The 19466-nt window shown below is 39.2% G+C and overlaps 1 protein-coding gene across 1 annotated transcript in view; it reads left to right on the top strand.

The window, feature by feature from the left end:
* The window catches only part of TULP4 (tubby like protein 4), a gene marked incomplete at its 3' end in the record, with an annotated part of 63191 nt that extends 45518 nt beyond the window's left edge, over positions 1 to 17673 (top strand). Inside the window, exons 6-12 of the mRNA XM_009081233.1 lie at positions 2416 to 2582; positions 11663 to 11887; positions 13357 to 13591; positions 14101 to 14245; positions 14657 to 14801; positions 16045 to 16138; positions 17530 to 17673. Of these exons, the coding sequence (XP_009079481.1) occupies positions 2416 to 2582; positions 11663 to 11887; positions 13357 to 13591; positions 14101 to 14245; positions 14657 to 14801; positions 16045 to 16138; positions 17530 to 17673 (1155 nt within the window). The remainder of the gene's footprint in view (positions 1 to 2415; positions 2583 to 11662; positions 11888 to 13356; positions 13592 to 14100; positions 14246 to 14656; positions 14802 to 16044; positions 16139 to 17529) is intronic.
* Between the last annotated feature and the right edge of the window lie 1793 nt (positions 17674 to 19466).

Genomic DNA, 19466 nt, shown 5'->3' with positions numbered 1-19466 from the left:
CTTTGCAGAGCTGTCATTTTACTGGAAATATTTATGTTAAATTGATATAGAAATACTTTGATAATTTGCCCAAATAAAAGTTCTTTTCATCCAGCTTGAACACTCTTGGTAGTTTTGTCCATTCTAGTGGAGGTCCTGAACTGTTCAGATGTATCCTTTCTTTTTTTATGCTTTTTAACTCAGCGATTCTCAGCACATCGCTGAGTTGTACTAGGTAGCTACAACTACTGCCTGCAGAGCTATTGCACACTTACAGTGCTGTCTATTCAAGGTTTGCTGAGACACATCTGTAGTGGCTGACAAGTAGTTTTGAGGGGTGACTGATCCACTGATTCACTTATAGACCACTACCCTAGATGAAATCTCTATCTGTTTTTTAATCTCTGGGCTTGTGCTGAGAATTTAGTTATCAGTTGAGCTATTTTATGTAAAGTTTCGGTAGTCGTTGAAGACCCTGTTGGCAGTGCAGGCATGCAGTAAAGCAACACTGTCCTGGGAGGATGCTGCAGCCCACATCCACCCCTTTGATGCCTTTGCAGCAGCCTAATTCTAGAGTTTGTGTGTGAGAGAGAGGAAACTGCTGGGCAAAGTAATCACTCCTCTTCCTCTTGGTATGGGGATCAGCTGAAAGTTTTCCCTGAAGACAGTAACCGAAAGTGGAGTTGATCGGTTTGCCTCATTTATTTCTAACCTGCCTATCATTTTACTCTCTGAGAAGATGAATTAAATCCCATTGTAGATTACTTGGAGGACTGAAAACTAAGAGAAAACAAGGGGCATGCAATGCCTATCTGTGGAAAAATTATCCTGAGGAACATGCATCTTGCCTCTGATATATACAGAAGCATAATTCCCATGAGAAATATCAGAAAGTTGAAATAATACAAAATCATTTTAAATTGCACATAAAAGTCCTTGAAAATGACAAGCTGACAACTTGAAACAATTTTGAGATCCTTCCTGCCAACTCTCATTTCTCTCCTGCTTCTTCATTTGAAGACAGCTTCTCGCCCACAAATGTCTTCAAAAGGTTCTTGGCAGATTGAGCATCCCAGAGCACGAAAGTTTTGTCTTTACCTTCACTTTGTCTCAGCACAAAATAGCTACCTTTCACCTCTGGTTTAAGAGTAAAAAGGTTTAAAGACTAGCTCAGTATTCCATGCACATGCAAATCTGCCTCTGAAGCCCAAGCAGAAATGCAAAATACTGTTTTAGAGCTGCTCTTGAAGTGTGACAAAGAGCTAGAGATATAAGGGTTTGAAATTAGTGTCCCCAAATGAAGCGGTGGGTGTTCTGCATCATGAGGTGCCTGTAAGAGTAGTAACTGATATGTATATTCATATCGGTGGATATGAGAGACTAAGCAATCCCTGTGTGATTCTGGCTAAGCAGGTGAGGAGATTTTCACAAGTCAGAATCACAGAACTGTTAGGGTTGGAAGGGACCTCTGGAGATCATCTAGTCCAACCCCTCTGCCAAGGCAGGGTCACCTAGAGGAGGTGACACAGGAACATGTCCAGGTGGGTTTTGGATGCCTCCCAAGGGGGAGACTCCATGACCTACTTGAGCAGCAGAAGTTCTTCCTTATGTTGAGGTTGAACATCTTCTGGTTTAGTTTATGGCCATTATTACTTGTCCTGTCTCTGGTCACCATTAAGAAGAGCCTTGCATCATCCTCCTGGCACCTGCCTTTGGGATGTTTGTATACATTAATGAGATCCCCTCTCAGTCTTCCCTTTTCTAGTCTAAACAGGCCCAGCTCCCTCAGGCTCTCATAAGAGAGATATTCCACACCCCTGATTCTCTTTGTGTGATGGTGGCAGAAGAAAACATATGACATGGAGGCCATATATATTTATGGACAGAGATCCAAGTCTTTTTAGTTTCATGTTATCCTAAGTAATAACTCTAGTTTGAGTTATGCTAAAAGTTACATTCACAGCAGTGCAAACATGAGGTATTGCCAGATATTCTGATTTTTTGCACTACAGGCCTTTCCAGGCAAATATGCTGTGCTGCTCTCTAATGAGATTATTTATTTGTGTATTAACTTGATTGCACTTATTTACCCCAAAACTGTACATAGAATCTTCCACATCAGTTTTAACATCTCTAGTAAATTCTTGTCCTTTGGTACTTAGGAGCAACCACTGATTACGTTCTAGACTCGCCACAGAGAGAGAAGAATGAATGATTTTTACACTTTTTTTGCAATTTGCAAAATAAAAAGAGACATTCTCAGGAGTTCATCTATGGCATCTTTGCTGCTATTTCAATGAAAGGATTTAGGTGTCTAAGTATATAAGAAACTTTTGAGAACATGTTTTATCTGTTCAAGTCACTTTGCAGCATCTGGCAATGCTGTTCCCATTGGCTCTAATCGGTGATTATTGCAAACCATCTTTGTGATTTCAGATGTGGTGGTACAGTGGTGCACACAAGGAGACCTACTTGCAGTAGCAGGCATGGAGAAGCAAAACCAGCTGGTCGACCTCAGCAATGGTTCCCTGTTGAAAAGCGCACTCGTCAAGTTCTACAATGTGCGTGGGGAACATATCTACACTCTGGAGACACCTGTACAGGTAGGAGTATTTTTAAAGTCTGTTCTCAATGCTTTGCTGACATGTTTTCCCCACATTAGCTTATTGGTATAGAACTGTAATGTGGGAACAGTTGCAAAATGTCCTGAACATGTTCTAAAACACAAGCACTGTACATAATTATTGTTTGCATTATGGTAGACATCCAAGGCCTACTGTGCTAGGTATTGTGCAAAGACTTAATGAGAAAGTCTGTTTCCCAAAATCATTGGGCCATGAACAGACAGATACAGAAAAAAATTTTGTTGTTTTGTAGGTAAGTGACTGAGGAGAAAAAGCTAAGTAACTTGATTAACATTGCAGCAGAGCCAAGAGCTGTACAAAAATATTTCAACTCCAGTATCATAACTACAAGATTATTCTGTCTTTGTTATTGCTGTAATTTTCTAATTTACAATCAGTTGGTCTGATGCAGTATTTCACTTTTTATGGCATCAGATGGGAAAGGATGAATCAGAAAGTCTTGTTTCTGTTCCCACCTCCTATACAGACTTTCACAGTAACCTCAGTCGTGTAAATTGACAAGTAAATGTCAATAGATGGTCTGTGTTGCTCAGGAGCACAACATGCTTCGTAGGTCTTTGCTGATATTTCAGGACCCAGCTGAATGTAACTGTTTCATTTTCTTCAGAATAGGGATGACTTCATTCCGATTTCTGACTATTTGTAGTGAAACTTTGTAATAGCTTTGAAATCTAAAAGTGAAGGAAAATGCTATAGATATATTAACTTAATTATGTTAAATGATGATACCATGCATTATCTTTTTTTTTCCAGTACCTTGATCTGGGATGAAAACAAAAGGATGACATAGTAAACCAGTTGCTCAGCATTTGTGTTTGCTTATATTTAGCATTAACCTGTGCTTATTAACTTTAGCACTCTAATTTAGATAGAATTCTTAGGTAGTATAATGTGTAAAATAATGGTGTCTAAAGCCAACCTAAATATGTACGGTGACATCTAACGCTGATATAGGTACCTAAAGGCCTTACCCATAAACACAGCTTTAGTGTCTTAAACGTAGCCTTTTCACCAAAGTAGCACAGCCCTTTCCTCTCTGGATCAATTCTGGAGAAAACATATTTATATCAGTGTTGCTTATTTCCAGACCAGGTAAAAAGCAAACCTTGTTCTGTTACCTCAGTACCAGAATACAGTATGTCCACATTAGCTGTTGAACCAGTGTAACACTCTGGTGTCAAGCTATGAAATCACGTTGTGGTTTGAGCGTCGGAACCGATCGGGTCAGGTTGCCTTAAGGTATGCGTGTGGGGGCTCTTCTCTTCCTGCTTTCTGCCTGGGAGTCTCAAATTCTCCTCCATTTAGATACCTTCATTAGTTCTCTATATACAGTTTCAGCTTCTTTTCATGTTTTCAGCTCTTCTCCTTTCTTCTCTACTTAGTCAGCTGGGAGAAAGCACATACTGTGGCTGACATGGGGACTAATTATTCTGCCATTATATGAGTAATTACAGGGCAACTGACAGGTCATACAGAACAGGTAACTGCCAAGTTTTTACTGCAGTATTTCTCATAGTGTAAGTGGTCATGTAAACCTCTCTGCTCTTTCCAGCTCTAATTTTTGTGGGAATTGCAGTATTTTTATGTAGAGATTTCTTCCCCCATTGTCAACTGCAGATGAAAAGCTGACAACTTCAGAAGTTATAAACCAGGTTGGAAGTGAAGGATGGGGAGGGTCAGGGGGTGGTAACCACCACTTAATAACAGAACCATGGAGTCTAATTTCCTTTGGAAACAAGGATGAAAATAGCACTCAAACTGATATATTTATGTTTATTTAAAAACTGTGCACATAAACTTGCCTAAAATTAGAGTCTATTCTTTTCTTAGTCAGTGTTTATTCTCTTTATTTGGTGCATCTGAATTCACATTTACTCAGCTGCAGGAGGAAGTGAGGGATCTTTCAGAAGGACACCTGTATCTGCTCATGTGGACTTTGTTCTTCTATGTATTTGAGTGCTGGTCTAGCAGTATTACCAGCTAAGTGACAGGTATGCTAGAGCATTGTTATGCATTTGGTTTACTATAAGAACCAGATAGAAACTGCTGTTGCAGTGAAATGGCTGGTAACTTTAGTTATGCTGTACCTCTGCTCCAAAAATGTATATGCAAAGGTGACTGAGTCAGTGGTCCCAGTAATTTGCCTTATGACAAATTAATCAGACTAAGTTGATTAGTTTTTTCGGCCATGGCAGTCAGCCTTGTAATGGGATTTTATAAAAATCATCACTGGTTATTAGAAGAAAAAAAAAATCGAAGAAAAGAATTTCCTCATCTTGAACTCTTCTGCGAAAACATTTTCTTCTGAAGAAGCAAATGTGTGACTGGAAAAGGACATTTATTCTAAATGAGTGTTGTTCTCAATTTAAAAGGCCAGAAAAAGTAAAACAACCGTGAACATAGAAAATAGTGGATTACAGGTGCAAAACTGATTTTCCATGTAGTCCTCTGTCCCAGTTCTGTGATAAAGCAGATGTCTGAAAATTTTATCAGTAAAGCATACTGAACTGGTTTTGCTTCTGCTGTTTGTCTGTTCTGCCTTCAGTAGGATATTCAGGAAACAGGAAATTTTATTGTTTATAACAAAACTCAGTCTAAAACTGACACAGGATTTATATGCGACTTGGTTGGAATGCTACCTAAGATAAAGTCACTGCAAACCCCAAAGGTAGAATAGATTTGGGTACTGCAGGTAACTCATCTTGATGATTGTTGTCATGGAACCCTTCAAGGTGTTTTATATGCTACCTTCTTCTCCAGCTTTAGTATGGTTTTGGCATTCTCTGCCTCACTTGATTAACTCTCATAAGCTTTTACCTTCAGTGTAGGAATTTATAGTTCATAAACCTAGTTTTCTGGCTATAAAACCCCAGATAGGGAAATCACACTTGTTTAGAAGTATTGAAATGAAAGCAGTAGATTTGAGGGGAAAGCAATGTTCATACACACAGTGTTAGAGTTAGCACGGTGTAGCAGTCTCTCCTGTTCCCTGCCCTGGGCTTCAGCCTGCCACCCTGCCATACTTCAGGAATGTATTGGCAGAATATAGTGAAAAGAGCAGAAAAAGCATTGATAAGGGTTGTCACATGTTGAATTTCTGCTACACAGAATCAAACCAGTTTGAACCTTGAAAGAATGACGAAAAAATTTCAGAAGAAACTTCAGAATGTCACACGAGACTTTAATCTTACTGGAAGCAGTTCTGTGAGAACTGGGTGTGTACTATGACTCCAGAGTCCATACTTGTTATTTATTTTATACAAAGGGTATATATCTTAAGGGCTGTTGGTCAACTGCTGACTATTCAAAAATATACTATCGATTTCTGTAAAATGTATCTCTTACTACACTTGTCCTTGTACCACCAACCTCATGTACCAAAAATATGCCCTGTTCTTTTAGCTGACCATTTTTTCATGGTCCTGCTTTATCAACATGTAAAAATGTGACTATAACAGTAGGCTGCCCTGCTGGTCATAATTTTTTTTTATTGGAAGAATGTTAATTTCTTACGTTTTGTTTTGTTTGTTAAATCCTCACAACATTTCCCTGGCATCAAGCAGGGATGAGAATAATCAATTCATTTAAGACTGTTTTATAGTCTTGCTAAAATTGTTTACTGGAAATGCTGCAACCCAGTTCTGTCACTTCAGAATTTCTCATCTAATGTGCAGACAGGTCTTTATTGTATCAACTAACTGTACCTGCTGTCACTTCTTAGTGGATACAGCTGCTTCATATCTTCTCATATCCTGAACTTTAAACAAAAGTCTCCTACAGGATCAAAATTATCTAACTGCCAACTTTAACAAACCTGTGATTTTTTTTTCTGTCTGATGGTTCAAAGTTGTAGTTTATATTTTCGTTCCTTCTTCACTTTTGGTGATTTTCTTTTTTTTATATGTCCTATCGAGGACCAGGGAGAAAGAACGTGGATTTAGAAACTTCAGTGCAGATCTCATCTATACACCTTTAATTCTACAGTAAATCTACATAGCTTATGATTTTGTATCACTGTGTAACTGGTGTAAGAACAGATTAAACCACAAGTGCAGTGAAGAAGAAGGATGAGAGTGAACCAAGCTCCACATATTGTATAGACAAGAAGATTAAATGCAGAAAACCTGTGTTTATCAGTGTAATATTTTTAAACACTAATTCAAGGTGGTGTAGCAAAGACTAAATCTTTATGGGAGAAGTTTCCAGAAGTGTTTTTGAGAAGAAGTCCCACTTGCTATAAACCTGCTGCTGTCAGCATTTCACAGGCAGCTCCTCTGCTGGAAATGTCTCAGCATCTAAATGAATAGACTAAAGATTATGTGATCCTGTAGAAACCTGGTAGTTCTGCAAAAGCTATTTTACTAAGGCCTGAGAAGGAAGGTGCCATTTTAGGTTAAATTCAGATCAAAAGACTTTGAGTGAAGAGGCTGTTTTTCATGTTACCCAGCTGAGCAGATCTTGCTTACTTTGTCTTCATTTATTTCACACAGAGTGTTCAGGTTTGTTTCTTCTGAATTAATGTTGCCTTTCATTTATATCTCCTGAAATCAATCCTATTTAGTTGTTATTGGACGACAACAAAGCTTCGAGAAGAGTTTATTTTCTTACGGAAAGAGAAACAAAAGCAACAGTTTAGAACTAACTGATGCAACATGCTTTAGGATATCAATAAGGACCTTGATATTTTTCATATAGGCTGTAAGTTCATCTGTGACTGCTGCAGAAATGGATTGTGGTCAGGACTGAAAAATGGACACACTTGTCTATGCAAAGACTCATTCATTCTGCTTAAATGGAATCTCATTATACTGACTTCTTAAAAAATACTGAAATAGAGAGTATGTAAGACACATCTGCAAATCAAATGAGTTTATTACATGAAGAATCATATAAGGCCACAGCAGTGTAATTTCTGACCACATCATAGTCTTTATTGCATTTATCACCATCAGTCCTTACCGGTTATTATTTTTCCCCACTGTAAACATGAGGACAGAAGGATGAAGGAGTTAGAGTACTTTTCAGCAGCCATCCATGAATGCTGTGGCAGTACAGAGATGTGCACACACAATTCACAAGAGCCAGGTGGGCACTGCAGCCATTGGATCTTTCAGCTTGTCTCTGAGAAAAGCAGAGGGAAAAATGTGCATCTCCACATCAGCAGTCTGAAGTGAGAGCAAAGCAGGCAATGCCCTTACACACACCATTCACTAGATAATATTTTGCAGTTCTGTTCTTTCTCCTGAGGAAAGTCCTGCTAGGTCCTGGGCTTTCTGCCCTGGAGTACCATTTTGATTTCATTACCAGTGGGAGTCCCAGTGCCAGCAAACAAGGGATTAGTTGGAGCAGCAGGCAGGCCCCGTGGCTCGGGATTTCTGAGCTCAAGGCAGGCAGCAAGAATCAACTTGAACAGTGTTTTCCATGACTGAATTGCATACAAGTGATGGAAGGTATACAAACTAAGTACTCTCCTGTAAGAGAAACAGGTGAGTGACTTACAGAACTCTGAGCAGGAATATCTATTCCTGCATGCTTTTCTAAGGGGAGTTGCCATCCCAGCTGGGGGTACAATTTGAGTAGATGTAGCTGATTTTCAAGCAAAAGAGCTCCTTGTTGTCCACTTGCAGAGATACGGTTTTAGTCAGTATTTCTCCTGACAAAACATCTAATGTTGTTTGTCCTTTAGCCAATTATTTCTAATACATAATTGTCATAGAGTCGAATCCTACCTATGTGTTCAAGTTCAAGGTTTTTTCCATTATTTTTATTCCTACATGTTTGTATTTAAACCCTGGAATCCATTCAGGTATATACAGTTCGTACTGAGATTCTTCAAAACTTGATGGGATTTTTACATACAAAATGAGATAAGAATTTTTCGTTAATATTGTATTTGTAGCTGCATTTCCTTGTTTCTAGCAGAAAAAAAAACAACTGTGCAAGCAATCATTTTCTAACAGGTTCAATTTGGGTACAACTTTTTTCCTTCCTTTCTTTGCTAGAAGAGTGCAAATAAGTGGATGTTTTATGAGGAGCAGTACTTCTGCAGTGGATGTTAGAGTTCAATTGTTTTTTCTCAGTAGAGTTTGAAAGGAAAGCTGTGGCCAGCTCATAACTGACTTGCTGCAGTAATTGATTCATGTGCCTTGTCCATCAAGGGCAAGAGTGGGAAGTGTAGTTATTGAAAAATATTATTGGAGCAATACATTTAAAGGTCAGGTCAGATCTGGCATTTGGATGATCTTTTATTTCTCCAAGCCTGTAATGACAGGCTAATTTTCCCTGAACCTCATCTTAAATCTTAGACCTTCACCATAAATTAAGTGTCAATGAATACTAGTCTTGAGGAGTACTGAGTGTTTGAAAAGTAGAAAAGTCAGGCAAGGTGTGACTAGTGAATCAGTAAGCAAAGACAAACCAGTGTTCTACAAGTGCTCTTTGATGAGATAGAAAATATTAAGATTAAAATACATGAGGTGAGTGGGGAGACTAATTGTAGAAATGGAAGAGTAGAAATGTCATTATTTACAAACAGTACAACACTTGTAGGTGTTGTGTGTTTGTGTGTGTATTTAAGCATGCACCCACTCACACATTGTTTGCATAAAAGTACATAAACAGGATTTTAGAGCATCATACATTCAGAAGTTTAGAGGTGACTGAACTATGGTTTCCTGTTGGAAAACTGTGGTGAAGTCAGGCAGGGAGGCAGTGTCTTTTGACTTCTGACTTTCTGCTCTTCCTGAGCTCCACAGTGCTGTGTTGCTGGAAGTCCCACTGTGCTGCTTTGAGCTGAAGTAGAGTTAACTTTCTTCACAGAGGCTAGTATGGGGCTATGTTTGTGTTTTGTGCAGAACACAGAGTTGATAATGCAGAGATGTTTTTGTTACTGCTGAGCAGAACTCACACAGAGTCAAGGCCTTTGCTCTTTCCGTGCTGCCACGCTGGCAAGGAAGTTGGGGGTGCATGGGAGATTGGGAGGAGACACAGCTGGGACAGGTGACTCAGACTGACCTAAGGGATATTCCATACCATATGACATCATGCTCAGTATATAAGAAGGAGGAAGGAGAGACATCTGGAGTGATGGCATTTGTCTTCCCAAGGAACCATTACACGTGATGGGCCCTGCTCTCCTGGAGATGGCTGAACACATCCTGTCTTTGGGAAGCAGTGAATTAATTCCTTGTTTTGCTTTGCTTGTGTGTGCAGCTTTTGCTTTCTCTATTAAACTGTCTTTATCTCAACCCATGAGTTTTTGTAGCTTTTACCCTTCTGATTCGCTCCCCCATCCCATTGGTGGGGGAGTGAGTGAGTGGCTGTGTGGTTCTTGGCTGCTGGTTGGGGTTAAACCACGACACCCACCCAGTGTTTCAAAGGTTCTGAAAAACCTTTTCATTGAGACAGTGTTTAAGATTGCAAAGGTTCTTGCATTGGTACTATCTGCATCTCTGCTGTGCTCTGCATGCAGCAGTAAGCTGAGTAAATAAGTGGCTTCATTTGATTCTGTTTGGATGAGCAATGTCCTATCTGGGTGTGATGTATTGGGTTATAATAGCTGCAATACTAGAGGTGATGGCAGGGCTGTCTGGGTGTGCTGTATTGGATTATGATAGCTGGGATATTAGACTTCTGGCATTAAAGCCTATCCAATAAATAAACATTTGTGTGCCAAGTCACATACTTGTTTGTTCCCTCACTGTATTTATAGGTAAGCTGTAGTTGATGCAAGCTGAACAGAAGGATGCAGTTTGGATCCCATGGTGACTATCAGGTTCTGCCCATGCTGGAACTCAGCCCTTGGGGAAAAGCAGGGTCACTTCTACTAGTGCCATTCTCAGGCTGTCATGTAGTCAGGATGGCAGGTACCCAACCTGTGCCAGTGCCTTTTCAATTGCGTTTATTTTGCAAGCAGCTTGAACTGCCTCATTGTCAGACAGTGTGAGGGCTGAGCCACACTCGCGAATCGTGCAAGTACCAATCAGGAGGGGATACTTTATAGGATCTCTCATCAAATTTAGGGCTGTATCCCACAGATTATGGTTATGACAAACCACATAGTAATTATTGATGGTACACAAAGGATTTCTCAATTCTTTTGAAGTTCTCTGCTACAAAATGCCTTTAGCAATTACTGTGAAATTCACAAGGTTCACATGTTGCTGCTTTCTATTTGCATATCAGTCAGCCTGAAGATTTGTGCCTTCATGGAAGTGTGTGTGTGTGGTGTTGCCTAGATGTAATTAAAATGAAGCTTATTCATTCCTCCCACTTTAAAACCAATATTTTCCTTGAAATTTAAATCTAGGATAAGATGGCATAGTAGGGAAGATCTTTTTCAGGGAAAAGGTTTTTCATCCAATGCTTTATCTTGATGATAGACATTGATACAGTGCTGTGCAGTTGCATTTTGCTTCATATAATTCACATATAAGACATATTTTCTCAATTTCTCACCTTTAAACATCTTGAATTTGTAACAAAAAAAGGAAGGGAAAGGTTATTCCCCAGACTAGATTAGTAACTTCTAGACTCATCTAACCCTGCTATCTGGGTACCATATTGCTAATAGAGGAGTGTATAAAAGCTATTATTGGTGGTGCCTTGACCCTGTCTTCTTATTTCATGCATCTTGTGAAGAGAAAAGACATTCCAAAGATACCCTGACCTTTCAGTAAATACAGTTTGTGATTTAGATGAAAAACATGTTTGTTTAAACAGTTGATTATCATGGATTATGAAAATAAGGAAGCACTTCACAGGAAAGAGTAAACCTGAACTTGGTAGACGATTCCTTGTGTGAAGACCTTTAAGCCTTCAGAGTAAAAAGCACTGTATAAATATCAGCTGCTGCTAATGATGATTTCAGATGTTCACATTGCCCTTTTTGTGGGCAGTAGCATGCACTTTTAAGTTTCTGGAAGACTTAGGGTAATATGATCGGTGCTGAATTCACGCGATTGCTTGCTGTGCAGCTGTCTTGGGAAAAGACCTTTTAAAAAGCCTTTTAAAGTTGTGTCCCTTTCCTCCTCATTCAGCGTCCCATCATCTCGATCTGTTGGGGTCACAGGGACTCACGCCTGCTGATGGCTTCTGGACCTGCCCTGTATGTTGTCAGAGTGGAGCACAGGGTGTCCAGCCTGCAGCTGCTGTGCCAGCAGACCATCGCCAGCTGTCTGCGGGACGACAAGGATATCAGCAAACTGACCCTGCCCCCTCGGCTCTGCTCGTACCTCACCACTGCCTTTATACCAACAATCAAGGTAAAAGGAAAGAACTCTCTGGGAGTGTGAGGAAGAGGAAAGGGTTACTTGGAAGGGTTAACCCCCCCATGGTGCTCCTAAGTGACAAGGGCTAAATTATAAGATATTACCATAATTCTTATTTTAAAAGCTTGATTAAGGGTCTCTCCTGTCCTCTTCAAGAGCCCACTGGTGTATTTGGTGCCTATTAAAAATCTGAAAAGGAGGCTCATACATGTGGATCTGCATTATTCCATGGAGATGGCCTTTCCAAGTACATTCCAAGGGTAAAATAGACTGGTGACTCACAAAGACTTCTGAAGAAGCTCATGCTGATGATAATACTGTGTCATGGTTATAGGAGGGATTCACAGTGGTGAAACTCTTGCCTCCTTACCTGTCATATGAGTGCTTATATTGCCAGGAAAGTTATATTTAGGACCTGGCTTTGCCCAAATATTTCTGCTGGCAGTGAGATCTGCTAACATTACTTCTCCGACAGTTCTGTGGACAAATGAATCAGATATTATGCCTTCTTCTGTACCATGAGCAGAACCATCTCCACAACCTCTTTGTTTGATGGTTTTTGCCCTCAGTAATATCTTGGGATTTCCAAAATCTGTATCACAGCCTATAAACCAGAGCATTATCTGGATAATGCTCAACATTAAAACATACATTTTTGTGATTTTTCTGTGTATATGTTACAGCATTCTCTTGAGCCAGTTTCAGGTCCTTGTTAAAACAATGCAGATACAGAACAACTCATTTGAAATCAGTGGGGCTGGCCCAGGTTAAATGAGGACAAATTATGCCTACAAATAATAATTCAGCACAGTTCCATTTGGGCACTGCTAATCAGGGCAGTTTGTGCAATGTAAAATATTTCATTTGCCAGCAGGGCCAAGTAACCCCCCTGAGCTTTGTGCTCATATTTGTCCACACTGCACATAGATAGGACCTCAGCAAAGATGAGAAATGTGCTTGGAAGTGATATTAGACATACAAACTTCTTTCAGAGCTGACAGCATTGTAGCATAGTGGCATACCATGTACCAGTACTAACCAGGAATGGGAACCCAAGTGGACAGGTTCACTCTGAGGGCCAAGGAAAGACAAGATACTCTGAGACTTGACTTGATGACCACATTACCCAAGTTCAAAAAGAAGTTTGTGATACGAGCCAGAACTTGAAGACAGGTTTGTTGTCTAATTCAGTGCTCTGACCACAGATTCAGCCTTTCTTTTTGATGTAACTAGTTTTAGTTTTCTGTACACAACTGTTTTTGACCTAACTAAATAATGCACAGCCACTCTGTCTGGCATGTGAGTCCTGCATAACTTGCGCAGTTACCTGTACTAATCTTCACCTGCCAAATTAGAGTTGGGTTCAAGTTCAGTTAGTTGTGTTGGGATTACATCACCACGCTAAAAAAAACCAACCAATAACCTCCAGGAAACTTTCTCTTTCCTTCCTTCATTTAATTAAGCCTCCTATCCCAGACCCAAACAATATGAGGGATTTTGTCAGCTACCCAACAGCTGGTAATGAGCGGCTTCACTGCACGATGAAGCGGACAGAGGATGACCCAGAGGTCGGTGGTCCATGTTATACTTTGTACTTGGAATACCTTGGAGGGCTCGTGCCTATCCTGAAAGGACGTCGTATCAGCAAGTTGCGGCCAGAGTTTGTCATCATGGATCCTAAAACAGATGGAAAAGCAGGTAGAATTGAAATTCTTTGTCTGTATAAAAATGATTTAGAAATACTTTAAATATTAAATCCTGAAGAGTTAAAAAAGAAAAATTTATATATGCAACATGGATGGTGGCATCTGAAATTTTTTTCTGATGGGGAAAAAATCTTTAGCGTGGTCTGGACTCATGCCTCTGATATTACACCATGCTGCCTTCTGTTTTACAAAAGAGAACTTCCTGTGTACTGTAATTTCCTGTAATGGAAAATAGATTGCTAATTAGCAGAAAATATTTTTGAGTCTCAATTTTGAAGTTGATTGAATGCTGTTCACCCTTGGAATGATGTTCACGTGAGTTCAAACCATTGGAAATTTGAAGTTTATACCAGGCAAGGTGAAGAATGTTTAATTTTTCTCTGCATAGTTTTATTTCAACTGCTGCCTTTGGATTGGATTTATGTTTCTGATGGCTGAGAGCTGTAATTTATACCAGTTTTCTGAAGCAGCACTTAAATTTTCCGGGGCCTGTCTTGATAGATGAAATCTATGGAAACAGCTTGATTTCCACTGTGATTGACAGCTGCAACTGCTCCGACTCCAGTGACATCGAACTGAGCGACGACTGGGCAGCAAAGAAATCTCCCAAAATCAGCCGAGCTAGCAAATCACCTAAACTCCCCAGGTAATAATTTCTTGGATATTTCTTCTTCCGTTTCCCCAGGTATCCTTCTTTCCTCTTATTCGTGACCATCTTTGTATGATGGGAGGTAGGAATAACTTTTGGCTTAGCTAAGAGCACTGATGAAGTTTGTGGAGCCTTGGTTTGCTGTACTAACACGGAGATCTGCCAGCTGAGGTCTCATGTTTTCATTTCTTGAGCAAACTTTGCGGCAGCCAGGAGGGCACACCATGACCCTGGGGTTATTCTGTATCGCCTCACCCAAAATTCTCCATCCTGTAGACTCTACAGTCTTTGTTAGTCACTTAGAGGACACCATGCCAGTTGTCTTCAGTGCATCTTTACCTTCAAAGACTTGAATTTTGTTCAATTTTGCTTGCCCGTTGATGATTCTAGTTATTGCTCTATCTGCAGAATCAATATAGAAGCTCGCAAATCTCCAAAGATGTCACGAGCTGCACAGGAGATATCGAGATCGCCAAGGTTACCAATAAGGAAACCCTCTATTGGTTCGCCAAGCCTAACCCGAAGAGAGTTTCCTTTAGAAGATATTACTCAGGTATTGTGCACATCGTTACTGTACCTGAGTTCAAATGCATCTCCTTCAAGAGGCAGCAAGTTGTGAGAGAGATCCAGTGATCACCAAAAAAATTTTGGGTTTACTTACAATAACTAGATGGAACAACTAGAGAGTTGCATCTTTCAGTTCAGTGTTAATGTTCAAAAGTGCCAGTGGAATATCAGTGTTTGATAAATCACAGGAACATTAACTTCTGTTCATGTAAATCCATGTGAGAGGTTTTATTCTAGGTGATGTTGTTGGCTGTTTGAAAGGGTATGTGAAAATGCTTCATTGGTTTCTCAGGACTATTTTAACACCACCATAATTTTCTGCTTTGCTAGGGATTGCAGAGATATGGAAATGTTTGCTTCAGATGACCACATGTTCTCTGTTTCATAATTAACATGGAACAGTCTTAATTGGAAGGAAGGCAAAGAATTAGCACTTTGTACTTTCTGTGGTGTTCAAGTCCTCTGGGTAAATGAAGCTTAGCAAGCCTTAGAACTGTCTGGGTTACATATTTTATTAATAACAGCCTGTGTTCTTTTAATTTTATTTTGTTTCATTTGGGGGTTTTATGCTCTCTCATTTCACTTTCCTTTTTATGAAATTTTCTAGATCGGTTACACAGCAGCAGTAGATAGGACCAAAAGTCCTCTGAATAGGGCAGGAGACCTGAAGCTTAGTCCTGCTCCTAGTATTGACAGCGTAACTCCTGGTCTTTGATAAAATCTCTTGGCCTCTCAGACCTGTAATATGTTCACCATGGCAGCAGTGGTTTGGGGAGCTGCTTTAGGAGCTCCAGGAAAAAATATATTTGTTGTTATGAGTAATTAATTTCTATCTTGTTTATTGTTCTATGAAGTGATTCATGAGCACAGAAGCAACGGGCAGTGTGTATTACTTTCTGAAACACAGAACAGCTGTGCTCTTGCTGTGAAAAGCAAGTGTCTGAAAACAGACCTGTTCTCACCAAGCCGACATCGTGTTGTTCAGTTCTTCAGCTGCTTTAATCAGCCTGTGTACATAATTTCTGATGGTGTTCAGATATCAGAATGAGTCTTGGTAATGACTGGGTAAAACAGTTGCTACGTAGGCACATTAGGCTGTTTCAATACAATAAAACAAAGAAAAACTGCAGTTGCATTATCACATGCAATAGCTTTGTTGCTCTGCAGTTTTTTATTAGAGCTTGATACAGATTTTATCAGGTAAAAATGATCTTGTTTTTGCTTTGCAGCACAACTACCTTGCTCAGGTCACATCTAATATCTGGGGAACCAAGTTTAAAATTGTGGGTTTGGCTGCTTTCCTACCAACTAACCTTGGTGCAGGTAAAAGTAAACTCTTGATTTTTTTAATTTTTTTTTTTGCATGTCAAATTCTTTCTAACAAACAACAAACTTGTGCCATGGGATTCTTTTTAAGTGATCAAAAGGCTTCTTTAACAAAGCACTTATTTTCTGTGGACCGTAGTAATCAGATTTTATGAAATTCACTGTAACTGAAAGAGATTAAAATCTATAACTTCAATAATGAGATGATCAGTAAAATGCTAAAAGTCTCACCTATAATAAATAAAATTAATTAACGTTCAAGCCCAGACCTTTATTTTTACAGTTTATTTGAACAAAGCCCACACGAATAAAAATAGTTTTTGTAAGAGGACTATAAAAATCATAGGTTTTAAGTTACTGTAATAGAAATATTTTCTAAAGTCAGATTTTTATAGTCATTTAGCTACTAATTGTACCAAAAGTAATGTTTAAAAAGCTCTTACAGCATCATGATCAAGATTCTTCAAGTCAGTGCATAGCCTTATCATGTGGCTCTCCTGCTGTGGAACATCAGTAATTTGGTAGCCTTCATTAAAAGCAGCAGTTGTCTAGTCATTCAGCCTTTTCCTGAGTAGGCCAGTTGTACCTCTGTAATGCTGTTGGAAGGAAGAAGGCAGAGTAAAGAACAGGGTACCACCCAGCAGAACTGAGCTCTGAATTCAAATATTAATGCAAGTATAGCAGTTTAATGAACTCTTTGGAAAACTTACTGTTTCCTGTGTTGCATTATATAGTTAGGTCAGGAGTACATAATGGTGCTCTGGATGCAGAATTGGGTAGATACCTTTTGTGGCTCTATGTCTGCTATCAGCAGTAGAACGAGCAAAGGTCATTCTAATGCTCTCATTGTCAGTGACGGGTAGGGAAGGATCTAAGTGTAGAGTAAGTGTACAGTGGTATGTCCTTCCAATGTTCTCCCACTCTCTAATGTTTTGGGTTTCAGGGACTTTCTGAGCCAGGAGGGGTTTCTTTGTACATCTTAATCTTCAACAGATTTCCTTCCTGAGAGCTTTACAGTTTTCCCCTAAAGTTGTGTAATTCTGTAGCATTGAGGTCCAAAAGTAGAATGGAAAAAATACATTTCTTCCATAAAAATAGATGTGAATGAAAGATGAAATAATTCATTACTTCTACATATTATTTAACTACACAGATGCTGCTTCCCTTTAAAGAGGAATAGCTGAAAGTAACAATCTCTTTCATCCCATTTGTGCAAGGTGTAACACAGTGATTTGACAAATAATGGCTCACCCATGCACATGTACACAGTAAATAAAAAGTCATAGCCCTTCTATCCGCTTTGAGTTGATTCTTTCTTAGCTTTAAATGCTCTTTGTGTAACAGCTTTTTAATTTTTTTTTTTATTTCTTGTTATACTCTTTCTCCAGTAATATATAAAACCAGTTTGCTGCATCTGCAGCCCAGGCAAATGACAATATATCTCCCAGAAGTGCGGAAGATTTCAATGGACTACATTAACATGCCTGTCTTTAATCCAAATGTTTTCAGCGAAGACGAAGATGATTTGCCAGGTAAGGAGGAGCTGGAGCTCTGCCATGTTTGGGGTTAAGCTAGATGGAGGACAGATCACTTGTGTCACGGGTCCCCTCTTAGTAAACGCACAAATCAAAATCCCATATTCTGATGGGATCCTGTGGAACTGAATTAGAATAAGGCTAATATGTATTATGGGCATTGTATTCTAAAATATGTGGAAAATATAATCCATATGGAACTGCAAAGTTTCAAGTTGACTGGAAAATTAGTCATCTTCGAATTCATCTTAGTTGCTAAGAATTCTCTGTAGACTGAAGCCTTTCATTCTACATCTTGATAGGACAGAATTGTAATGTGTTGGAAGCCCAAACAGGTTGTTTTGTGACCTGATGGCATCAAAGCACAGCCTGCTGATAGGAACTTGAGCTGGAGAACAGGTTCCCATAAAACTCAGCCGCTCTTTGAGAAGCGATAAATGACCATTTGGATTTTTATCAATACAAAGAGGCTAAAATAGTAAAGTAGTGGATAAACAAGGGGGATCAGGAGGAATTTTTCATTTCACGGTAAGATGTAAGGTAGCAGAAGATTCAAGTGGTGCAGGGGAGGCTTGGCTGTAGGCAAAAGGACTGGAAATGCTCAGGTCCTCCTCCAATCAAACAAAAATCATCATGCCAGTAAATGTAACAAGGAAGATAAATGAATACATTTCCAGAATTTTAATATTGGTGAGGGATTCCTGTTGCCAGGTCACAGGTTTTTGGAACTACAGAAGTGGCCATGATACCAGTGCCCTTTAAGGAGGAAGGAGTGTGAGCGCTGAAAAGCAATTAAAGGCTTGTGCTAGAGGCTACTGAAATAAATGGAAATGCTCCCATTATTTCTGACCAGGGTTTCAACTGCGGAAAGCACCAAAGCTTGTGCCTGAGCCAAACATCAGAGTAGTCCTCTGGGCTTCTAAATAAATACTAGGATGTTTAAAATGAAGCCCATTTTTTCATGATTTGGAGGACTTGGCTTGCCTAATTTCTGTCTACATGCTCATCCTGGAGGATCTGAAGACAATAGTAGAGACATTGATGATTGTATATATATTATTCATAGGAAGCACTCAGCAATCTGTATTATGGAACATGGTCCAAGCTCTGACAAAAAGTAATATAAAAACTAAATAGAAAAGAAAAAGAGTTAATATAAAGTGTTTGCATCCCTTTCTGAAAATTGGCTTAGATCTGCAGTATAAATTCCATGTATCTTATTAAAAGAGATGAAATGGTACTCAGAATTGCAGGTATACCACATAAATAGAGACAAAATTATTAGAGAGTTTTGTTATGGCTCTTCGAGAAGACTAATAAAAGGCTCATACTACCCTCTCCTCCATAACAACCTTCCTCTTCTTGTGCACTTTTTCCTTTCTAAGTTCTTCTGAAAATTAATTTCTGACTTAGCAGCTGGAGGCTACTTAAGTCTTCTGAAATGTTGTTGGGGATATCCCTTCTTAAAGGCTGCATATAAAGGAAAAAAGTGCCCTGTACTAATGGGAAAAATAATGCAGTGTAAATAATGATTACATGACAGAAAAAATAGTAGAAAGCTGCTCTTGGGCAGAGGAATGTTCATAGTGAGATGCACTTGGGACAGATGTTTTTTAATGTAGTCAATAAAGGTTTTGGCAAGACAAATGCAGAGTGAATTGATTTAACATGCAAAGTATGCAAACAAATCAATTAAAAACTATTGGAGAAATGAAGAAAATATTGGATTTTAAACACTTTGGAATATTAAGCAACACCACAACAAATGAGATATTGTTTGATAAGGCCCT

Source organism: Acanthisitta chloris, unplaced genomic scaffold (assembly GCF_000695815.1).
Source record: "Acanthisitta chloris isolate BGI_N310 unplaced genomic scaffold, ASM69581v1 scaffold20168, whole genome shotgun sequence".
Classification (NCBI taxonomy): domain Eukaryota; kingdom Metazoa; phylum Chordata; class Aves; order Passeriformes; family Acanthisittidae; genus Acanthisitta; species Acanthisitta chloris.
The sequence above is the reverse complement of the archived record's forward strand: the minus strand, read 5'-3'. Positions and strand labels throughout refer to the sequence as shown.